The 25,928-nt window shown below is 29.4% G+C and overlaps 1 protein-coding gene across 10 annotated transcripts in view; it reads left to right on the top strand.

Annotated features, from left to right (window-relative positions):
* Positions 1-25,928, top strand: part of Rbp6 (RNA-binding protein 6) — a 410,061-nt gene that overhangs the window by 225,298 nt on the left and 158,835 nt on the right. For 8 of the 10 annotated variants that reach the window (XR_016192063.1, XR_016192064.1, XR_016192061.1 and 5 more), the window contains exons 4-5: positions 6,263-6,322; positions 12,325-12,409. Coding sequence is in view for 6 of the 10 variants with exons in the window: in XM_089229288.1 (XP_089085414.1) it covers positions 6,263-6,322; positions 12,325-12,409 (145 nt within the window). In the remaining 4 variants the exon portion in view is untranslated. The remainder of the gene's footprint in view (positions 1-6,262; positions 6,323-12,324; positions 12,410-25,928) is intronic. The other 2 variants (XM_089229290.1, XM_089229293.1) reach the window with 1 other exon arrangement.

Below are 25,928 nucleotides of genomic sequence, written 5' to 3' on the forward strand. Positions count from 1 at the left end.
TTTCACACACATAGTATATGTAAAGATATAGATATAAATATAAAGTAAAATGTACTGAAGGCTCTTCTAAACAAGCGTTAAAGTAAGGGTGAAATGTGAAACGCTGAACTCAATTTTTGTATTACCATCTCCCTATCCTATCCAATGATGGTATAATGATTATCTGAATAATGCATTTTACAAGGGCATTCGGTGAATCCTTACGACTTACGAGTGAATAGAGAAAACGTAACCCATTGGTGAGGCCGTAGTTTTTTTGTTTACTTGAATGTCTATATATTACATCTATTCTATAATATATTGCGTTTGAACTTAGAACTTCTATCGTTTGTTCACCTCACTTGAGATGGGATAAAAAAAAAAATAAGAAGAAGGAAAATTGTGGTAATAAACTTGCAAAGAATTGGTATGACTCTCTGAAAATATTTTAAAATTTAAATGTCTGCATATTTTTATTTATTTTTTTCATATCTATTTTTATCGATTTTATTCAATTTGTAATGTATTTAAATCAATTGCAACGAGTCACATCTCTTCATATATAGGTTATATCGATGAAATTTGATTTTCCTTTTTTTCATGTATGTGTTATTGGATTTATAAAAATATTTTTATCAGAAATTAAAGTAGAATTGAAAATACATGGTTAATACAAAATTCCATTGATATAATGTATTTTTGATTTTTTGTATATTTTTTGTTATACATTTGAATGTAAAAATATATAATTATCAGAATATTATTGCACTTCACTAATAAATTTTATTTTATTCAAACGAAGTAATTTTTTGTTTCCTATACATCGAAAATTTAATATGGTTTTATTAAATAATGGATATATTCATATTATGTAATTTCTACTCGGATATATTATAAATTAATTTATAAATACAAAATGTAAAATCAATTAAACTTTTAACTTCTATGTAGTATTAAATATGTTTAATAATAAGCTATTTGTATCCTATGACAAAACATAGTTGAAAAAATGACTAGAAATTGTATAGTACTTAAGAAATTAATAAAAAACCTATCACCATTTGTATTCAAACGTCATAACATTATATATATAATATATATGTATATATAATATTGATGTCACTATTGACTTACGTATTTTATTTGTACCGTTTTATCATCATGCTTTGCATAGAAATTGTAAACCCATCCACTATTTAAATTAAAGAATAGGAATATTTTAAGAAAGTTGGGTATTCGTGAAAAATAAGAAAGTCACATGATTATTTAAAAAAAATTATATTTAAAAAAATCGATTAGTCTATACGTTGCTAAATCTCTTAAATTCTATTAAAAATAATGGTTATAATTTAAATATTCTAAATGAACTAAAAAAATAACATATAATAATTCATTACATACATGTAAATCATTTGCATTTTGAAACTATACATAGTTATAATACAACTATTGTTATTACTACAGCATTAAAATTTTAACCTCGTCAAATTATTATTTTTGTATATATTCGTACTCAACGATTATATATATATTTTCTTATTACCTAGTTATGATTATAAGTGAATACAAATTTTCTATTAATTTTAATATACATGTTCAACATTTTAAATACGGTGCTTATTAATTATTATACATTTTTATTTTACATAAATCGTCTTAAATCATAAACTTGGGAAAAATAATGAATATTTTTGTCTGCATAATTTACATTAGTAAGTAGATGAACAAAAATATCTCAAAACTTTATTTTATATAGCTATAGATTATTATTATGTCTAAGTCTAACACGGTGGGATGAATGCTTTATAAAACACGCACATATCATATTTTTTTTATACATTTACAAGGTATTTTGTTTACATACTTTATATGACGACGAAAGTTGTGGAAAAACGGTGTATAATAATAATAACAATAATATTTTCCCCTCCCGATCAACCAACGCGCATAATATTTTACAATATTTTCTAAAGATATTGATAAATCACAGTGGTTATATTATATCTTATATTATTCATCGTTGGTCACGAGCGTTGTCGTCTATAGAAACCCTCCAAACACGGGCACCGTATTAACGTATATTATATACATACCCACGAAATGCGTGTTATATAATATTATTATATATACCTTTAAACATTATATGCATATACTATGTACGTGAAATACCCATACGGCGTATTCGTATACATAATACGATGGAAGGGGCATGTCATCATTGGTGAATATGTGGATAGATCTCGGTGAGGTGGAGTGGTAGTGTGAAAAGGGTATACATGGGACGATTTATCAGCGAGATAGAATTCGAAGCTGAAAACCATTAGAATCAATCAAAAGTATACAGTTGTAGTGTGTGGTAGGAAGAAGTGGAGAATAGGAATACACACTCGCACTCACACGTGCAAAACCCTAAGTACGATTTTGGTGGTGGATTGATGGGGGGGAGCAGATTTGAAAGCGATCAAACACGTCTGTGGCAAAACTGTCTCCCCGCGAAAACGTCGAGCGATCGGTGGCGCATGCGCGCGTTCTTGACGTGGAGGTGAGCAGCACACATACACCCACAACATGCATACTCATGCACACAAATGTTATGCGTAACGATGGGTAGGTGTGGGTGGGAGACGCGTGCCTATACACTGAACTCGAAACGGACAGCCGACAATTATTCATCGCGTGGCGAAGGTTTAAGGGTGTTTCGAGCGCATTGCCACGCGCACGTCACCTGTCCCGCTAGCGCCAAACCAAATGTGTTTCTCTTGTCGTTCAAGTTCCGAGTGCATTAACACACACGCACTCGTGCTTGCACGTCGACACCGCAGGCATCACTCCGACCTGGGCCGACCGATCGCGTTTGCTAACGGATAGATGGAATGCCCATAAGCTGCGTGGTGGTGGAAAGGGTTGTTATTCGTTCGTTTACAGTGAGTCTGTGACTGTGACAACAGCAGTGGCGTGTGACGTATTGATTGTTCTATTTTACACCCCACTCACTCCTCTCTCCAGAACATAATAACATATTATTATTGTATTATACGCCTTTACCTCAACCAATCGATTTTCTATGGGCCTACCTACCTAGTACCTATACCTAATCATACCTACTTGTATCTATTATTTTATATTATACATATTATTTGCCACGATTACGTGATGTTTAACTTTCGTACACTCATAATCATTATATTGTTATATTGTATAGTATACTTATCATATGGATCCATATATTATATAATTAATGCGTATAATAATGTCATTAGATGGTGGCGATGGTTATATTATGATATATCGAGCTGGTTCCTAGGGATTAACCAACATGGCAACATATTACGTTGTATATTATATAATATGAAATTGTAAGGGGTAGTAAAGTATAGCTTATCCTCTCATTTCTATATCGTATTTGTAAATTGTAACCTATTCCAAGGTAGATTTGAGATTGAATATTTTTATTGTGTTTGTATTCTGATAATATAGCGTCATTATAATACTATAATACACTCTTAGGAAGAAGAAATGTACCTTTTAAAAAGAATATAATATGTAATTTTATTTACAGTTAATCATTGTAAACTTTACAATAACCAAGAATATTTAGCCTAACAATATATACTTAAAATTGTATGGTTTCTTTAATGAATATTTAATATCCTTCCCTTTTAATGTGCTGTCTTATATATATGAATACCTACCTACTCTGCGTCTATAATACGGTGATCTATTATATAAATAGTAATATTTTGTATTCGGTTTATTTTTATAGTACATAACTACCTGATTACGGTGACTTAAATGTAAATATAATTTATGTTATACGTTTATTACAATCCGTGTACTTATACCAAGGACGTGCGTTTACTTCTCCTCAATCGGCCGTCCTGAAATTGTATATTGAATGAAATATAAACTTTTTTCTGGTCTACGGTCTATGGTTAGGTTAAATGCGAGACGAAATTTGATCTCCTCCGTCGAGCAACCTACCAAGAATGTCTGAAAACTTTAAGAAACTTAGGTACAAAATCTCTTAGTCTTGTTAAATTGTGCGGTATAATAATATATACCTATGCCAGTATTTCAATATATTATATAATATAAATGCATGCATATGACATATCCTGTGGAAGGGAAGCCATAATTTAATTTTTTTTCATAACTTAACTCAAACGAAATTGAAACATATATATTTTGTGGTTTTATAATTATTTATGTACATTTAGGTATTTACAATTATTCATATCACTCTCAACTCGTGAGATTGAAAATTAAATAAATATGACTTTAAAAAATACAATTAATCAATTAATCAAATTAATCTAATTGCACACTACAATTGTGTCCAATATATTTAACATTTTCTAACCACAATCAAATTAATAAAGGATCGAAAATGTTAGCACATTATTTATGGAGTTGGAAATAATATTATAGTTTGTGTGACATAAACTGTTGTGTCATGTTATCAAATTCTTGATGTAATTTTAAATACATCATTATTTTTTATATATATTATATTAAATAATTTACTTAACACCTTTACCAAAAAACATCGATTCGCAGGAGATAGTTTTTATCCAACTGTGGTTGCAACCATTAATATGTCGATTTGTATAATAAAATCATAATACTATCAATGAATTGTAATTCAAGTGCAAAATGTTCTAACCTGTTATGAAGTTAAAATAATCAAATGATGAAAATACAATTTTGAACTCAATTAAAGATTTGTCTGGAAAAACCAACATCCCTGAATATGATATGTTGTATATCATTAGCTAACTTGAAAAACTTAATTTTATCTAGATTTAATAACGAAATATTTCTTTATTTAAATCTGCATTTTAAATTGTAATGATCTCAGCTTTGATTATTTATTTAATAAAATCGTTTTGTTAAAGTAATATTATAATATTATCGGTATTACATGAGTCTACATAAAAACACGAATAAAACTCACATTTTTTAACATTGTATTTTACGTTAAATACAGATGTTTACAAATCTATAGTGAATAATATAAGATCGGATAAAATTGATTGACTTTCATCTGAATGTTGTACACACCGATTATTAGTTCTACTGATGAGCGCATTATAAATTCATTTTTTTATTTTTTTGTCCAAGTAACCTTCGTTGTGGTTTTGGGTCTTGAACACGTATTCAAAAATCCCCCAAGGGTCATGAATCGAGTATAATTCGCTTTGTCCGCCGGTCTTCGTTCGACCATCGTCTGGGTCATTGTCTGAAATATTATTATTTACGCCAGTATAGAACATAATATAAGTACAAAAAAAAAAAAAAATAGCACACAGACCCCCAAAACACGTATACGCAAGTATAAAATATATTTTATATAATATACACTGTTTTGTATGCTGTGTCAGTGTGTCATATTGATGGTATTCTCATAAAATACTGTTTGGTGCGGTGTGTGTGTTTAATCTTGCGTTAAAAATATCGTCGAGTGCATGTACTAGAGGTGGTATATATAAGAACGCGCGTGTGTAGGGAAATTTCCTGGTCACAATCGATTTGCAAAAAAAAAAAAGTAAATAAATATATGTATGTATAATATATAACCCCTTTCCCATCGCCAATTTTTTTCTCTCCACGTGAAAAAAATATTTATGTATAAATAGAGTCGTAGGGTTGGTAGACGGAAAATGTATATATGTATAATAAATAATATAAAGTGGAAAAATTCCGCATCGGTACGCACGCCGATGAGGCATTGAGATCGCTCCGCCGAGCGTACGGATTTCCCGTCCCGTTCGATTCCCGGTGTGATGTGATCTAAATAATAAACGGGCCCACATTACCATAATATTGACCTAGGTGGCGGTGGCAGGAGGGATATATTCACTTGGTTCCGTGTACGCAATATGTGTGTATGACGAGCTGTATGTGATGTAAATAATATTATTATATATAAAATATATTCTGCGGGGGTGATTCAGCAGCACGCGTTTTTCCGCCGAGGGTTTTCGGTGGTGTATGATGGCGTTCGGGACAAAAATTAGACGAAAATTATTATTATTATAAATTATAATACGACGTTTGCAATATCATAGACATATATATATGAGTATACTACTACTATACAACTACGCTATACGCATATTATCTTAATGATTTACGTTTTAAGTTGTACGACTTTCCGGTTAAAACACAAAAATAAATTGTTTTCTCGTTTTTATTTTTAAATTTATATACCTAAATAAAAATCTTTAAATAAAACCATTGTTGTGAGCATAGTTGTGATTGTACGTTATAAATGGGGTTTCAGCCGTGTTGCTGTAGCTGATCAGACCGCTGGAAACGAAAACGAGCTGAAATATGTGTCAAGGTAGGAAACATATTAACGGAATAGGTTTTTGGAGTGTGTTTTGTGATTTTTACGACACCGGGAAATTCAATTAGCTATACCATTTATACGAAAAAATATACAAAACTGATCATTTTACATACCAAATGTAATCATTTATATTATAAACAGATAAAAATGATAATATATTATATGCGTGTATATACACATCATAATTCACTTATGTGTATATAAATGTATGTGTTATTTGTATTAGTATCGATTTTAGCTAATCGAATATTCCTGGCGTTTTGTTTTTAGTTAATTTTTGTGTTTTCAAAAATTTTTATTATTTTTATTTTTAATTTTTAGCTGGGATTTTGATTTGTTGGGGGCTAGGTAAATTGAGTCCGAGATAAGTTTGGTACATTTTGAAAGCGGTAAATTGAGTCCCGGGTAAAAATAGGTAGTAGGTAAGTGGAGTCCCAGAAAAAATAAGGCAGTAGGTAATTTGAGTCCCAGGGAAAAACGATTTATATGCATTTAAAATTTAAAAATGTGTACTATAAAATTTTTATTTGTGTTTTGTGGACAATTCATTGACTGCATGTATATGATTTTGTAAATAGCAACATGCATTTTTATTGCATAAAAAATAATTATATAATTAATAAAAATGCATGTTGCTATTTTCAAAATCATATACATGCAGTCAATGAATGTCCACAAATCACAAATAAAAATTTTATAATGCATATTTTTAAATTTTAAATGCATATAAATCGTTTTTCCCTGGGACTCAAATTACCTACTACCTTATTTTTTCTGGGACTCAACTTACTTACTACCTATTTTTACATGGGACTCAATTTACCGAGTTAGGGTCATTGGGACTCAATTTACCAACCCCGATTTGTTGGTGTACCGTTGCGTATTTAGAATATTAATTGTTTTATCTTCAACCTGCAGGTTGATATCGCTTTTGATGTATTTGAATATAATTAAATAAAATGGCTGCCATTTTGATTTGTTTTTTTGTTTTATTATTTTTGTTAAAATGTTACCAAATTACCAAGTTTTCTAATTATATTGTTTTTTACGTTGCTCTTGACATAAAAGTAATATATATATATATATATATATTTCGTGTGATCTAAATAAAATAATCTTGACAGTGCATGTTTTTTTAAAATCATTATTGGTTCTTTACATTTAATGATTATTATAATATATCGCATGTGCACTATGGGGTTTCTAAAAAATTAAATAAAACAGTTAAATAACTTTTATCACTCATATTTTGGTATTGATTTAGGTTTATTATGAATCCCAGAACAATAGAATTAATCAACTAAATTTTTTCAGTTTTTAGATTATTTATTATAAGTAGTATAATATGTGGCTGTGGTTTTCATAAGTATATTCGTATGTTTAAGATATTTTAGTTATTTTTTGTTAAATACTTTCAATGTTTTTTATTATTTTTAACCGTGGGCACATTAAAATAGAAAACTTTTATTTTCAATTATTATTTTCAGTGCTTATCACGTTAGGTAATATATCGTAAATTAAAAAAAAAGTACGTCGTCGTCTAAACATGCTTAGTCAAAGAATCAGGTTTAAGTTTTTGGATGGTGTTATTTTAATTTTGTATTGTAGTTTTACTTAAATATTCTTACATTAGTGCATAAGTCTAAGATATCGATAGGGAATTCTAAAGGTATAAATATAGGTATAAGTATTAAGTAAGAAAACACTATAAGCAGATTTTTGCTTATGAATTTATACATAACATCTATACATCAAGACACATCCTTTTTTGTTATAAGACAGTTTTTTTTCAATAGCAATTAGTATAAAGTATCTTGTCTAGTAGTTTTAAAAACTCTACGACGTTGTTTTCCTTGATTTCCTTTATCATGAGTATTATTTCTGTTAAAATGTATAATTCATTCATAAAACATCATTATTCTGTTATTCTTGCTGACATCGTTCTTTGAAAATCTAATCTTATGATTTTTTTTAAGGTATAGTTTATAATTTACACCCCACATTCTAATAGTATTACACATTCGTGTTTTATAATAATTTATATATATATATATATATAGTTTACATATTTTTCAATACCAAATGGGAAATCTTTAATAATCGCAAATTTAAAACAAAATGCATTAAATATTTAATATTGAATGTTTAGTTAGTATTGAAGATTAATTTTTGTTTTAATAAATTTTAAAATTTAAGTATACTAATTAATTTTGTCGATATAACTAGATATCATTTGAACGAAAAAAATTCGGTTAATCATTCGGCATATGATACTATTAATAACCTATAGCTATATCTTAGCTGCATTAACAATCACTGCTGTGGTGATCATTCGATTCTCGATGCGTACTAGTAACACGCTGTCCCGGACCTTATTTATTATTTAATCATGTGCCTATATACACGATTGTACCAGATACGATGTACTTATTAGATATATAATATTTTAATAAGAATATGGTAGAGTGAAAAATAATTATTTGTAAGTGTGTGTGATGAACCTTGTTATAATGGCAAAAGCGATAACGACGATAATAATAATAATAATAATAGTAATAATAATTACAGTACCTAGTATGACAATTTTTTGACCTTAGTTTTTGGTTATCATAAGAGCTGACGACAAAGGGGATCGTATATACATTTTCGATAACATACATTTATATACATATACACACACACACACACACACACACACACACACACACACACACACACACACACACACACACACACACACACACACACACACACACACACACACACACACACACACACACACACACACACACACACACACACACACATATTATATGAGGACGGTCGTTGTTGCCCCTGAGTGTTGGTGTTCCAGACCAATTGGTGGAAAGTAGAAGGGGCATTTTGCGGGCAGGGAGTAAGGAGTAAAAGGGATTTTGTGGTGGTGTTCGAATTTAATACCTCGCCAAGTTACCACGTAATCTAGTTCGGATGCGCGGGAACAGTTTCCGCGACGGTGGTAACGTTTTCACAAATAATACGTTCCATGCTAAAACCGAACATAAATCAACCGTTTCGCCCCGTTTACTGCATCCCTTCACGTGTGTTCTGCCGCCGTTGCACAAGTCTATCACACCTTCTCGCACCCCCTTAACCCACCTTCTACTATCTTCACCACCGCCCTCGTCTACTCCAGTGCTGCATCCTATCCGTTCCCTTTTTATATGATTTAAGGCCCAAACCCTTTATTGTATATGGTTTTGCATCATTTATATTATGTTATACATCTCACCGCCATTTGATTTGCCACATAGCCCTTTGCTTTTTACACTGACCTCACAGAAGCTCGTACCACTTGCTATGGTCGACACAGTGATCAGTGAAAAAGTAAACGGCTATTTAGAAAATTAAACGTTATCCGCTGTCCACTCAGTCTCAACTGTTTTAGTCATCATCTACAAAACATTAGACCATCAGTTAAATAGACGATATATAAAGTTGAGTGGTTAGGGTTGGAAATGGAATAATAAAATTGTTAGAAAATAAATTTGAATATTTGAATTATTGCATAATATACGATAGGTTCTATAATATTCACCAAGTTAATAAATTACAGTAACAGATTATGATATTTTAAAAATATCATATTAAATGTATTAGTATGCAAAGATATGGACTACCTGTACATTTTTAAAAATAATTTAATTGATAATATAACACATTAAAAACAATACACAATACAAAAAAAAAAAAATTTTTTTCATACATTGTTATCTACAAAATATGATTTATTGTCTGAATTAACATACTTAATGAATTAAATTAATTTGATTTGATTTTATGAAAATATGTTTCAATCTTAAGTCATCAATAAAATATTATAGGTGCAGCGTTATCTTAAGGTAATCTAATTACAGTAGGGTCTCGATAATCCGAACGAGATTGGGGAAAGGGGTCGTTCGGATTAGCGATTTGTTCGGATTACCTATGGCTTAAAAAAAAAACATCAATTTTATTTTTATTTAAAATATGAAATTTTATTTTTATTTGTATTAATCGTGTAAAAACTCGTTATTTCAAAAGACATTGAATACATAAAAATATTAATATTAATTATGAACTTTACCATTTAAAATATTGATTTTTTTTTGTACATTGGTTCCCGTTATGAATTGGTAGCCTTGTCCCACATAATTGAAAAACTTTATTACCGGAAAATATTATTTACAAATACATACATAATATGTACATATTATGTAGTATGTACATATTATGGCGATAAGATAATTCTCAAGCCCGTTCGGATTACCGCGTCTTTCGGATTAGCCTGTGTTCGGATAATCGAGACCCTACTGTATTGGCAGTTTAAAAATATAAAGAAAGTAATTTAAATAAGTCTGTATTGTTTGAAAAATTGAATATATGGTTATGGAACATAATACATCTTAATCTTTAGTATAAACTGTACCATAAACATATTTTTAAACACTTTATTATACAAAGAATATTTTTAAAATTAAACTGAAGTTGAGTACAAGATTCTATAGTTCATTCCAGCAACACTTTGGTTGTTTTTCTAAAACAAAAATTTAAATATTTAACATATTACATAATATAACATTTAATGGTAACATTATTTACATAAATATTAAGTATCATACACATAATATAAGGGCACATTTTTCCTAATAAAGTATAATTTTTATCAATTAAGTTTAATTGTTTGACGATAATAATACTAACAATTAAATTAAATTTTAGAATAAAAGTTTCTTCTAACAGAATCGTAGAAAGAAATGATTTTTCATGCTTTTCTCGTTTCCTTGTATTTACTTATATTATAACATATTCAAACTACTTATTTCATAGAATAACATTTTTGAATTTAACATTTTGGCCATTATAAATATTTAGTGTTGATGTAGATATAAATTATATTAATATTCCATTTAACTATATTTAAGCTTGTATTTTATAATGTTTATATACACATAATTTTATATACTTGTATACAAATATTATTTTTTATTATTAGAATAAATGAAGTTACATACTGTTAATAAAACTGGCATGGAACGCAAAACAAAACTTTGATAGATAATTCGTTTAGAATTTTATTTGAATAATATGTTAAATGAACTATATTATAGAGTAAGAAACCTGATTTAAATTTCACGAAAGAGTTAATCAAAGGAATGATAGTCTGTAATCACGGTGTGAAAGATTAAATATTCAAAGTAAATTACGTGAGGGAATGAAGGAATTATGGAAGATGTTTTAAATTTAATAATATGTAGATGTATGAAATTAAAACAATTGCGATGTAGTTTCTGCGATAAAATATTATAACTGAGATTAACTAGTGTACGTATAAATAATAAAGAGCTGCTGTATCGTAAGAAAATGTAATACTTAAAATTCAAAGTTGATGCGAAGGTATATAGAGTAAAGAGTTTATAAAATTAATACTATAACGCTATGACATTATGATTTATAGAGAGTGTATATTCGTACAAATAATATCAATATGACATGATAAAAAAAAAAAAAAAATGTAGAAATCAATTTAAAAGAGGTAAAATACAAGAGGCTAAATATTCGAAATTAAAAAAAAACTAATTATGATTTTATTATTATTATTTAGTATATTGTAAGGAATATAATTAGACAATTGGATACTTGCACAGAAATATAAGATAGTTAAGGAAGTTGTATTCTGTAAAAATGTAATTTATGTGTTGCTATAAATGTGTATATAATAATTATAGTAATTATAAATTATTAAAAATTACAAGTTTAAATATTTAATTGTATTTAAATCAAAATATTAGTATTAAACATCAGGCAGGTGTGGTGCAGATAGTGTTTTATGAAAGCGATTGCTTTTAAATTTACATTGCATGGGGTTAAACTGAGGAGGAGAGCTGAAGAAAATACAAACATTATACAGATTTTATAGATTTTTACTAACAATATACACGAACGACTTAAAAAAATTATAATTTTGTTTACAGGGGTTTCGGGTTCGTCACTTTCGCAGATCCGTCCAGTGTGGACAAAGTTCTGGCACAAGGATCACACGAGTTAGATGGCAAAAAAGTAAGTAAACACTCTGTTTCTTTTTATTAATCTATACTAATAATACTATACTATACTATTAAGATTTCAAAGAACCGTGAGCATAAATATAATACGAGCTCAATATTTTCAACTAATAGAAAATATTTATTTTTTTAATTTAATCGGTTAATTATTTGAATGTTTCCTTAAACTACATTGTATCCATTTAAAAAACAATATTATTGTTTTAAAATAATGTAGTAGATAATTATGTAATATAATACGTATACACATTGAATTGATGTATCTTGAGTTGAAATAAAAAAAAATATCACATTATTTTAAGATCAAAATCCATCAGATAAATTTTACATTATACATTCTGTGAAAGAACAAAATGAACATTGGTAATCCCATTTTATTTATTTTTGAATGCTTTTTTTTTGTACTTGCAAATTGCCTATTTAAAAATACAATATTTTCTCGATTGCTATCTCGGGAGGTTTTTATATTCAATATGACAAAATAATGATGTCGATGGAAACATTACGAAATAATATTTAAATAATTCTATACGAGCGACAGTATGTTTTGTTTTCCAATCGTTGTCTCTCGGTTTTTGATTGCGGGTTATAGTTAAGCTCGTTTGTTTCCATGAGTGTACCAAAATTCATAATATTAAATCAGCTATGCATGAGCTAATAACATTATATAATACCAGCTTTTATATTATAATAAAGAATATGTATTGCTTTATTTTGTGTCACTTTTATAAAGTATTTATAATTTATATACTCGTTGGTAGAGCTGGGTTAGCCATTTCGACGGAAATCGGATTATAACGCCACCGTGCCTCACTATATAATAAAATAGAATAAGATTTGTAAACCCAAAATCGAGACTGTAATTCGCGTTCGATATAAATGACGTTTATACTCATGTAAAAAGCTGATCATGATTTCGTGGTTTTAAATAAAAGTAGTGAGTATGTAAAACGCAACCACGCGACTAGCTGCTTTGAATTATTATTTTGTTAGATATCGACCAATGTTAAGTAAAAAAAAAAACAAAGTGAGTATACGAAATAAAACCTAGTAGGTGTATATTTATACAATAAACTGTACGTAGTCACGTGCAAAAACCTATATAGTATTACCGTCTTAGCGTTACTTCGATTGCAATTCAATAGCCTTGGTGGTTCAATAGTTGGTTCTAGCTACCCCTCGTCATGTCAGGTGGGCTGTGATGATGGACTAGTTGATGTGGGGCAGTTGTGAGGGGTAGAGAATGAGATTAGCTCGTTTAAGTAAAGACCCGGCTGGCAGTCGCCACTCTTTCACTGCGTTCGGGCATACAATACTTCACGCAACTCAACGTCACCGTGAGAATTTCTTCACGTGACGGACTGGCGACTTTCCGGCCGGTTTGATCCCCACCCGTCACCAAACCCTCAAGCTGTTTCTTTCATCGCTATTGTATATTATATTCTTCTTCTATTTCTTCTTCTTCTTCTTTTCTCCCGCTATAGTTTCAGCGATTACCACCCCTATCCCCCTAGGTTTTCCCGCTTGCGTTTTCAATCATCGTTCCTCTCTGCTCAGTTTTGGAAGCTGGTACTTGCCTTTTTTTACTCACGAGTGTTTTCACTTCACAGTCTATTACCAGCGTGGAATAATACCATTATTAAGTGCCACCGAAGATTTTTAATACGTTCGAGTACACAGTCGTCGAAGCGCCTTGTCGGTTATTTTTTAAAACCTACCTCCCTCCCTGGTTATTTATCAGACGAGTGCGTTGTTATGGCTGATTTATTAAGAGCTTTTAAATAAAATAATAAAATAATGAAATATAGATGTATTTTTAAGTACTATAAATTATTTTCTGGTGAGTATTTAGAACTCACAAAATATCATCTGTTGTGATATAAGTTCACTCACAACCCGGGGCTCCGTATGGCATTTGGCTATAAGTTACAAAATATAGTTATATCTTTTACTTAAGATTCATTTATTTTTTATTTTTTATATAATGTTTTTTTCGATCTGTTTCAAAGTAAATAATAAGAACAACTGAGGTAATAGACACATATTCATTTTAAATTATAAATTATAAATTATCTATACAGTACAATTGTATTGTATATATTCACTGAGATCGGATTAATTAATGTTATCAAAGAAACCTTTGCAAAACTTTTGTGAGAATTGTAAACTTTGTATGTTCTACTTTGAACTGCGCTATTAACCATGGATTGACAGTTCATTTGTAATCAGTGGCCAGCCTGAAATGGACACAAATAGATTGATTTTGAGGAGATCTTGTAGCATGTACAAGTGATTGAATGCCGTAGATAGAAAACATATATAGTGCATTTTACAGAATTTTATAAGGTATATATTATAGTAGGTTGGAATAATTGGTTTATTTTAGAACCCAATAACCAGAATTTAAGCTTTCTAACTAGTAGTACTTAGTACAAACTTTTATAACCACAACACAATAAATTAATTAATTTTTAATTACAAAAGTATTCACCCTTAACTTTGAAAAATAAATATATTTTAATTTGTTTTTAATAAATATATGTTGGATGATATCAATCCAATTACAAATATTAGACAATTCTGTAGGTAATTGGTACATATTCTATTAAAATAAGTACATATTAAATGAAAAATGAAGAATGAATACATCGGAGAACCGAATATGATTGGGGTAATTAGAACCAAGACACTTAACTGGCTAGGTGACACATACTAAGGTTTAACACTATTGTAAAATAAGTACTGAATTGTAAACCAAGATGGAAGATACTTTTAGGAAGACCTAAAAAATGATATTGTAATACAATATCAAAGGATCTTCTATGATTAGAGTGAAAAACTAAAGGAAAACTATGAGGAGGTATTAGTGGATAGAGAGATGTAAAAGGAAGTGTCTTTTGAATTGTTTTTGGCGATTAAATTATAATTGATTGTAGGTATTTTATGCTTACTGAGATAGTTATGATAATTTAACAATAGGTATTAATTTTAAATTTATATTTTGACAGTCAATATTTTTTAATTTAACACATTTTTTATTTGATACACAGAATAAACTTTATATTATGCGTTTAATATAAATTAATTTATAAGTTTTAATTGAATAGTAACAGTTTTAAGCAAATAGCTTTTTTTTTTTAGATAAAATTTTCATTTTTATTTTTTTGTGAAAAATAAATAAATTATTACTTACGAAATAATACACTATAAACATCAGAAAATTTTTAATTTGGCCAATTTAACTATTATACAGACGCCATTTATAGACACGTGTAGGACTATAATTCTTGATTGGATTAAGTGTTAGTATCTTTAAATTGAAATGCTACAGTATAATATGTGAGGAGATTAACGGGTAGCTGGGAGAGGCGAGTAGAGGGTGGATTGAAGTTGCTGCTGTTGTACGATTGTAGTGGATGACAAAACATTAGACGTTCGTAAATCTAATTGAAGCTGGTAGCTCCGTTCACCAATGAACAAAATGGTGTACGGATGGCATGAGCAGATTGATGTGGATGGGAAAAAAGAAAAGTCAAAGTGGCAAGATAGAGGGTAGAAAAAATATAGGGTCTTACTAAAGTCCGAGAGATCAATTAATTAAAAGAGACACACGGTGACTGTGACGGCAGTGGAAAAAAGTGTGGTGGTAGCGCGAGGAGCTTTTCGAGATATAGTAATTCATTTGGTATTTTTCAGCATGGACGGTAGGGACGTAAGAGATTATTCTATACGGTTGTGTGGTAGCAAGGTCGTATGACGTTGTTTGGAGTCACGGTCGATTATTACCACACTGGTGGTAGTAGTAGTGATGCCAACCCACCGCAGAAACGACAGTTTGATTAAAAAACCCACCCCTGTCCTTAGATACATGAACTTTTGTAGACTAACCTTTACTTTTTTCCTATCCCCTCGACCGCTGTTAGGGTTCTATACCTACCCAGTCACCAAATGTCACACAATCTGGTGCCGGCGATGAGAAAAATGACATTTGTTATCAACTACCTTATACCTATCTACGTTCCCTTTTCGTTAATAATAACTTATTATAGTGACTTTTATATCGGAAATTGATTTCGTTTCACCACCAATGGGCATTTAGACTCGGCCTACACGTTTTCATTTGTGAATATTGCAAGGAGAAAAAAATATTAACTGACTCTACGTCATTTTACCACTGTGTATTTTATTATTATTATTATCTATTTAATTAAATACAAATCCATTTCAAGATAAAACAAATATAAAAAATAGACTATTTCTTTTCAACTGTTCACCATGGACACATTGATTACGCTTGAGTAAACTACCAAGTTTTTACCCCTTACAATTATGTAAGGAATTTCCAAGTATTTTTTACGGACCATTTTCTAATCAAAAAGTATCATCGGTCGTCTTGATTCTCGGCCGTCGATATTATTTCTACTTTATTGTTTCAACCTGAATTATTAATTATAGTTAATTATAATGAATAATTTTGGAAGAGTGGTACAGTTTTCAGTAAAATACGAAAGCAATGGTCTTTTAATAACTTACTATTAACGATTGTTATTTTTTAAAGTTAAATGTTGATAATATGGATGTGGCGTGACTGAAACCCGTAATGTTTAAAAATAACATTTGCGGTTTCATGTAACTATATTGCAATGACCACGTTGAAGATTTGTATTGTACATACGATTTGTTTTGCAAATCTAATTTAAATATTTATGAACTAATTTCTGTGAGTTTTTTCCGGACGACGTGCATTCATATTAAAATACAGTTAACAATATAATATATATATATATTTTAACTGTAAATATACCCTTGGAAACATAGGCCATGGAGCTTAAAAGCAAAAATAATTAATTCCATAACAATATAATATTATGTAGATAACTAATACTTTTAATATTGTGTATAATTATAATCAAATACATTTTGGAACTTAGTAATGTACCATATTATATCAATATTTTTATTTGGAATACAATTGAGAATGCAATTTATACCCTACCTCATTCTCCCCCCCCCCATGAAAAAAATAACAATTTATGATTATAATAATATTTATAAATGTAGTTATTTACATTTACCGGAATAATGGTAAACTATATGATCGTAGTTGTTGCGATTGTCTACAACACATAAACTGCTTATTCTTCTTCAGTAATCAACCCTAAGGTTGGTTTTACAGCATTCTCCCTTGCTTCCTCCATTCTTCTCTGTTACTGGCCATTCTCTTCAGTTCTTTGTAGGTTCTCAATCCGGCATCTCAAATAATTTTTTTGATTAACATTGTTCTAGGACGTCCCCTGCCTCTCTTGCCTTCTATTTATCCTTCCAATATTCTGTGGTGTAGTTCCTCCTGGTGTCTTACAGTGTGTCCAATAATTCTCCATCTTCTTTCTTTAATTGATCTTAATAATCCTCTAGGTTCACTTATTTCATTGAGTACACTGTCATTGGTACGAAACTCAGTCCAGCACCACATTTTGAAGCTTTCTAAATATCTTTCTTTTGCTTTGTTTATCACCCAGGACTCTGACCCATATAGGGCCACGCTCCACACAAACACTTTAACTATTATTTTTCTTATATGGGTACTTATCTTTTTGGAGCATGGTAATTCCTTACGGTTCATAAATGTGGTTTTCGCTTGCGCTATCCTAGCTCTAATTTATTTAGTGGCCTTTCCATCCTGAGTGATTAGACTGCCTAGATATTTGTAGCTATTTACTTGTTCTATGGAGTTATTAAGACTGTATACAATTATCCGATCCAGATATATACAGGGTGATTCTTTTATCAAACAACACTCATTATTTCAAAAACTATTGAATTTTTTCAAATTTTTTTTTTTTCAAAATTTTGGAACCATCTTGTTCTAGAACTATATATTTTTTAAATATTTTCACCCTTATATTTTTCAGGCTAACTATTATCAACTTTTGATTTTCAAATGACAACCTATACTTAAAATTTGATAAACTAAAAAGGCTATTTTTTCAATGAATTTTCACGTTTAAATTTTCATTTTTCGTCAATTCGTTTACAAGATATAGCCTCCCAAAGTTAGGTGGTTTTGAGTGGTGTTTGTGTGTTATAGGTGTATGTTAGGTGGTATTTACACACAAACACCATATAAGTGTTGTTTGATAAAATAATCACCCTGTATATATTTTTTTTTGTATATATTATTAATATTAAATCATATGTTCTTCATGCATATAATTTCCGGTTGAGGAGGAAACATTATTAATGATAAAAACTATTATTCTACTCTGATACATACCATGATAATACAGAAGGGTGTCAGAAATTACCATATGTTTTTTTTTACTGTGTTCCTCAAACCTTTTTCTTTGGTGTACGATGTTATACGTCTGTTTAGCGACGTCACTTACAAAGGTTTTGGAGTTGGACGAACGTGTGTTAAATTGGGTCGTGAAATGCGCTATTTAGATAATGATCACCGTGTCGCCGAAGGGGTCAATTTTACACCACTGCTCAGACGTTTTCAAGCTTCTTCCGTGAAGATATCGTTTGTAATTAATAAACCCTAGATTGATCGTGTCCAAGACAGACATTTATCATTAAAATCGTAAACTATAGTGCCGCCCATTATTATTTCGTTGCCTTAACGTGTCGTTCAACTTGGAATGGCAACGATAGATACAATCTTCCGGATAACAATACTGCGTATATTATTATAATTTTCACAAAATAGTATTCAAAACCCAATAATATTTGCGTTAAATCAGAAACATACAATATAACTAGAACTAGCTAGGGCTAGCTAGGTATTTTTATTATTTTTAAAATACATTAGGTATTTAAAGTATAATTATGTTGGAAAACTGTAGTGAATACCATTTACCGGTTGCTATAATAAAGAATATTCTACTGACTTGCAATATTTTTTTAAACTCATTATTATGTTGCTCTTGTTAAAAACTTTCTGGAAAATAATAGCTCATACGAGATCAACTTCCATACCACTATTTAAACTATTTCGTAACTTATTGTCACTATTGTCAGCTTCACAAACAGAACTTTTTTGCATATATTTAGAAACGTGCGGGGATGTTTTGAACTTAAAATCATTAATGTATCAGGTTATTTCCGACTAAAATTTAGGCAGGTTTCACTTGATTATTATTATCAGACAATACTGCTATGGAAAAGTAAAACCAAACACATTTCATCTGTCAAACTGTCGAGCCAAAAACTTTCGACAGTATGAACATCGCGTTAAGTATAGCTGTATAACATGCTGTTTGTGGTTTTACCATCCCTTTAGTGCTGTAGAAAGTTTACTAATTTAAACGAGAAGAGACCACGACTTTATTTAAAATAATTTACCAGTATTCTTTTTTATTCTTATTGTTATGCTAATAGTCAATTTAAAATGAATATTAAAGTACAATTTATTTAAAAGAATAAACTCTGCCAGTGAGAGTATTATAAAATAGAATTACGGTTAAACTTTTCACAAATTATGAAAACATTGTTTTTATTCATTTAGAATCCGTCGAGTTCATACCAATTTATACTTTCAAGAACAGCAACTGAAAACGTTGTCAATAATTAAAAACGAAATATCATTAGGTACTTATTAATAATGTTTAATGAGGATTGTATGAGATACGTGAATACAGTTAATTGCGTTAGTGTGATCATTATAATAACGTATAATATATTATTATATTGTAAAACTAATAGTTACGTATTCAATTCTAAAATCTGCCCTAATGCAGTTAAAGGCATAGACAAATAGCATTTTTTTATCGTAATAACTTTGATATATTTTTCCTTTCCTCATGTTGTCGAACGAAACTCCTTACCTCATTCTCTTCCGCTTTGAACAAAAAACGATTTACCCACGAAACTCATTTTTCTATAACACATCCATAATACAAACGACTTACATATAACATATAATACGTAATAATAATAATACGATTCAAGAAAAAGAAAATATTGCCTCAACAATAATCTGAAGTCTTGAACACAATTGACCGATTTTCACATTTTCTATCAACGTGTAATATTTATTTATGTCTTATGAGAAGAATAAAGTGATAAAAGGAGAAGTTCTTATTTATATGTATACTTATAAGTTATAATAATAATATAGTTTCGCATGTGAATTTCGTAGATCCCAGTTGTTATTTATAATAAACTTGGCTACGCGCGTTGGATTCATCGTGCCGGGAAAATTTAGTATGTCTGCTTTACGCTTGGCGTTTCGCTGTCCAATGACGTGTGCCATTCCGCATCAATAGGTAGTAGACTGTGATTTCGCAGATATTTCGCGTATGCATTATTTACGTTCAAGAGAACACAATGGCTGAGAGTAAGATTTTGTAGCCTATAAAAATGCGATAAAATAACTGCCACGACATGCGATTTTCCGTGGAAAAATCACAACTTAGTCAACGACACTAGAATATTATGCATAATAAAATATTGTATATTACGTACACGAAATTCGATCCAATATCTCATTATTATTATTTCATAGCAATAAACACTTGTTGTATAATTTGCTTAACAAAATAGAATCGCGTATATTATTTATTCGTTGTATTTCTACTACCTACATTAAAACTAACGTAAAGATATCTAATTAATACTTTTTTGTAAAAATGTGCAATCAATTACACCGAAAAAAATGTTTGTTATATCAAAGGGTCATAACTAAAATTATAACCATAACTAAGTATAAGTGATAACTGGTAAGTATATTATGTGGTCTGTCATAATCGTATCGTTATTTGTTTTAATATTTTTGTTGATTGCGTCAAACTGTGGGTCTATAAAATCTTTTATTAGAATTTTTTTTTTCTACAGAATTACATTCTACAACAATATTTGATTCAAATAAAGTAGTATTATTACAATTTAAAGCAGTTAAAATATAGCTACAAGTGTTGATTTCTTATACTATTTACTATCAAGTCGCAAAAAGCTAATAAAACTGTTGAAACTTAGGTTCTCCTTGGATTTGAATGAAATAGTGCGATTTATATTTATATACAGTGAGTTACTAACAGATTATACTTACTGTAAGTCAAGCATAAAATTCAAGTTATATAACCCGAGTTTGATCGATTAAAAAAGTGTGTTTGATTTTGATTTTAATATTTCTGTATATTATTTTCGTTTTAAGTTGAAAAGACGTTATAGTCGTTTTTTTGGAGCCGTAATACCGCTTATAATTTGGAAATATTTCGTGGAATCAAACCTTAAATGAGTTATACACACAATCAATTTATCTTATTATTAATTATTATACATCTCTAAGGCCTGCTAAGCCGTTTTATTACAAAGAGCTAAACACTGATACTGAATAGATGCACTTGATAGCATTTAACTCGAGCTCCAATTAAATTTTAAGCAACTTAACAAAGTTGTCTTGTTTCATCATATTATTTTCTTCCCTTAAATGAAGACATTCCTAAATTTAATCTTAATCTCGTCTCATAACTTTTAATTGACTTAAGTAAGTGCCGTTTTCTATACGCTATAAACTGTTTGTAGTAAATATACATTATAAATCCTAACCACATGACTATCACCGCAAAAGTTATATTTCTGATGAATTATTTTTAGTGAAAATGTTTTATATTTGTGTTTACTCTCCAGCATTGCTATGTTAAATATTCCTCCAGCCATCTTCTATACTGTATTTTTGAAAATTAACGCATTTATAAATCGAAATCATTTTTTTCCATACGCCTTTGTAGTGTTTAAGAACATAATCAGTTTTGAAGGTAAAATTTGGTGTAGATAAATATTATAGTTACTAACCGTCGTTATAGTTGAAATCGTAAATTGGACCTTACACCCCAACTAAATTACTTAATTCTTGTGGTATGCATACATTTTACATTATAATATAGATAATAGATAATAATATTATTATATTGTACTGAATATTCGTTTTAGTGCTTGTGTTAATATCGTGATAAGGACGCAATGGGGATTCGTTCGTTGGACACCCAAAAATCGTTTGGGGTATAATGTTAAAGGTATGAAATAATCATGTTGTTACATTACCTTTGCAGGAGCTTAAATAGTATAATTCTAGATATTTAATCCGGACTCAAATGACCGAATGACATGCGATACAATGTTATATTTACATATACGTAACGTGTCTTAATATTAGGTAGGTATAATTTAGGCACTACATAGTTTCGGAGAGAGATAGATGCAAGAGTATTACATTTGTTAACCACACAATAATTATTGATGATGAAGGTAAAAAAAAATCGCCACCGCGGTTATTCATTTAGGGATACACGTGATCCTGTCGCTGATATAATTGGACGTTGTGATGGTGGGGAGATAGGTATTTTATATGTTGATTGTCGGAATAATTCGAAAAACTATCGGTACCACAGGAGAACACATAATATTTGTCCAAACAATTTTTATGGATTTAAAAATGTGTTATCGATAGACTAATAATAGTTATACGTTCGCTGTTAAGGATTACCTATGTTATACCAATATAAAATTATAATATTACAGTTCAACTTATGACAAATAGCAACTGGTCAGCAGGCTGATATAGAACTATAACAATAAAAAAAATTTAAAAAACTATAACGAAATTTAATCATTATTATTATTATGGTATTTGTTTCGAATAAAATAGCTATTGAACCCTGATCGGTCTCCGGCCGATACCTTGTTGAAAAATGGAAACATATCGTCCTTTCTTGTCTCATTACAGTATTGCTCAGGTAATTTTATATGCAATTATATACCAGTAAAATCTCACGTAGGTATGTGATTACGAAACCCGACTACGAAAATACCTAGCAGTCGTATAAAATATGAACGTGGTTAGAGCGGTGTGCATTTAATATATGTGACCAATGCGTTATTATTATTTTATGGGTCGTTTATTATTTTGATATAAAACCGAAATACACTAATATGGTAATATTACACTGGAATGCACCGCGTATTATATGTGCTCTCTTCTCGGCATTCGCATATAATAATAACATCCATATACCACATGTATATCATAATAACGGCTCGCGATATTTGTAATATAATTTGTGCTTTATATAATATAATATTATTATTATTGTACATGACTACCACTGCTACCGATACTGAAACATTATTTTGCAAACCGATACGAGCGAATTCGAATTTGAAATTTAATTTCCGCCTCATCCGTCACCCCTTCGCCGACAACGCTGCCTCCTACCGCTGTACCCTGTAGAGCAGCTATTATCCCATCTCATTTCACTGCGTTCTCCATCATACACACGCATGATATTAACTCATTTGTTTAAGCCAATATCTATTATTGCTGTTGTTATTGTTTTTGCTGTTGTCGTCGTTGTTATTATTGTCATGGATGTTGATTTACCGACACGATGCCGCTGCATGCATGGTAATAGCATTATAATAGATGCATTGGAATTTTGCCAGTTATATGGCTGTTATTGGATATAAAGTTTTTTTTAAAATATAAAACATTACTTCGGCGATAGATTATAATATAAACTATCCATTGGTTTAGTCGAAATTCGTTTGACAATTAATAATAATTTACGCATTGCCTGACTATACAACACCATCGACTGTCGAAATCGTTAAATCTGATTTTTAATATTCTCAATAATATATTGTATCCATTAGATATCACATAAGTACTTTATATTATAATAATATGTTAAATTCGTTTTGAATAATATACATAATTTAGGACCACCAATTAAATGTATTTTGAAATATTAGGTACTAAATTAATTATATGAATATATTTCCTAGATTTTGCTACAACAATATATTAAAATATTATAGACTAAAATTATTATCCACATTTTGAATCTATTGAATAGTAATTGCATAATAATTCTGTATTTATCCATATTATAGTTATATCTCTCATGTTAGTATTGTTTATTTTCATATGTTTTAAATTATTAACTACGTTATAATAATAGTTGATTCATTGTTTTTAAATTAAGTCTTATTACTTCCAATAGCATCGTCTTAATTGATTATTCGTTTGGACATCTAACTATCAAACTTGATAAATTTTAATATAAATATTCTATATAAATTATTATATCTATGAGTAAATTAAATTAATAGCTATAAAGGAAAGCAACGCTATTGTATCGATTCACAATTATTATGCTAAAATATCTTAAGCTATACGTTCATTACAATTTTTAATATTTTAAAGGTATTTTATAGCTTTAATTTTTATTTTCATTTATTATTGTGCACTGTATTGGAAAATGTAAATTAAAAAAATTTTTTTTAAATTTCAAAAAAATATCTTTTAACTGCATACGCTGTGATTGTAAAAAATCGAGTTGATTGAAGAAAAAAAGGTGCGACGTCAACATCATTATGCCCTGTAAACATTTAACGAAAAACATGGAATTTTGATCGTAATATTGACAAACCACACGAGCGTAAAGTCTTTGTTTGTCATTTGATGTATTTTATAACAAAGTACTCGTTATTTTACAATGGTTCAGTTTTAAAAAAAGTAAAGTTATCAACAGTATTATTTTAACAATATTTAAGAATTATTGTTGAAATTTACAACCACGTTGTATTATATTATATATTTTACTTTTTTATTAAAAATATCTTACTCTAGGTATATGATAATTAATAATTAAAATTATTTTTAAATGGATGAAAGAATCCCTCTTCATCAATCAACTTAATACCTAGGTATCACTCTAAACAAATGGCTAACCTGGGCAAATCATACAAAAAATAAACGTAAACAACTTAACTCCCGCCTCCATTTATTCCGACCTCTTCTAAAATCAAAAATAAAATATTAATTTACAAATCTATCATAAGACCAATATGGACCTATGGTATTCAAATATGGGGCCCAGCGAAACCAGCTAACATCCGTCCCATCCAAGTCTTCCAATCCATCTCATTAAGACTCTTAACCGGTGCTCCGTGGCATATCACAAATTCAGCTCTCCATAACGACCTAAAACTTCCAACAGTTAATGAACTTGCTAAAAGCTACTATAAAAAATTCCATTCCAAATTAATTAATCATTCTAACCCCTTTATCAAAAACATGTCTTTTCTTACACTACCTCTTAATATTCCTTGAAGGTTAAAATGAAATTGGGCTAGAGACCTTCTAATCTAATAAAAAAAAAAAAAGTAATTAAAAATAAAATAATAAAATAAATTTCAAAGCCCGAACTCAAATTTTCTGAGGTTCTGTCACTGGACAGTCTCCTCTTCATGTGTGACATGTCTTCTTTAAATCACTCATCATTGTTACTTATTGTTTTATGTGTAAACAGATTGTAATATATTTTTAATAAAAAAAAAAAAAAATGGATGAAATAATTTAACTAATATGTATCAACTTGCACAGAAAAAAAGTCATGGTAAATTGTATATAAATCGTATAATATTATGGTATTTGATTGATATTTTACACTCTATATTTTATTTTATACTTGTATAATAGTGTTTGGCATTAAAATAAAGTATGCTGAAAT

The sequence above is a fragment of the Diuraphis noxia genome, unplaced genomic scaffold (assembly GCF_037042655.1).
Source record: "Diuraphis noxia isolate RWA-SAM2 unplaced genomic scaffold, SU_Dnox_SAM2 contig0005, whole genome shotgun sequence".
Lineage (NCBI taxonomy): Eukaryota > Metazoa > Arthropoda > Insecta > Hemiptera > Aphididae > Diuraphis > Diuraphis noxia.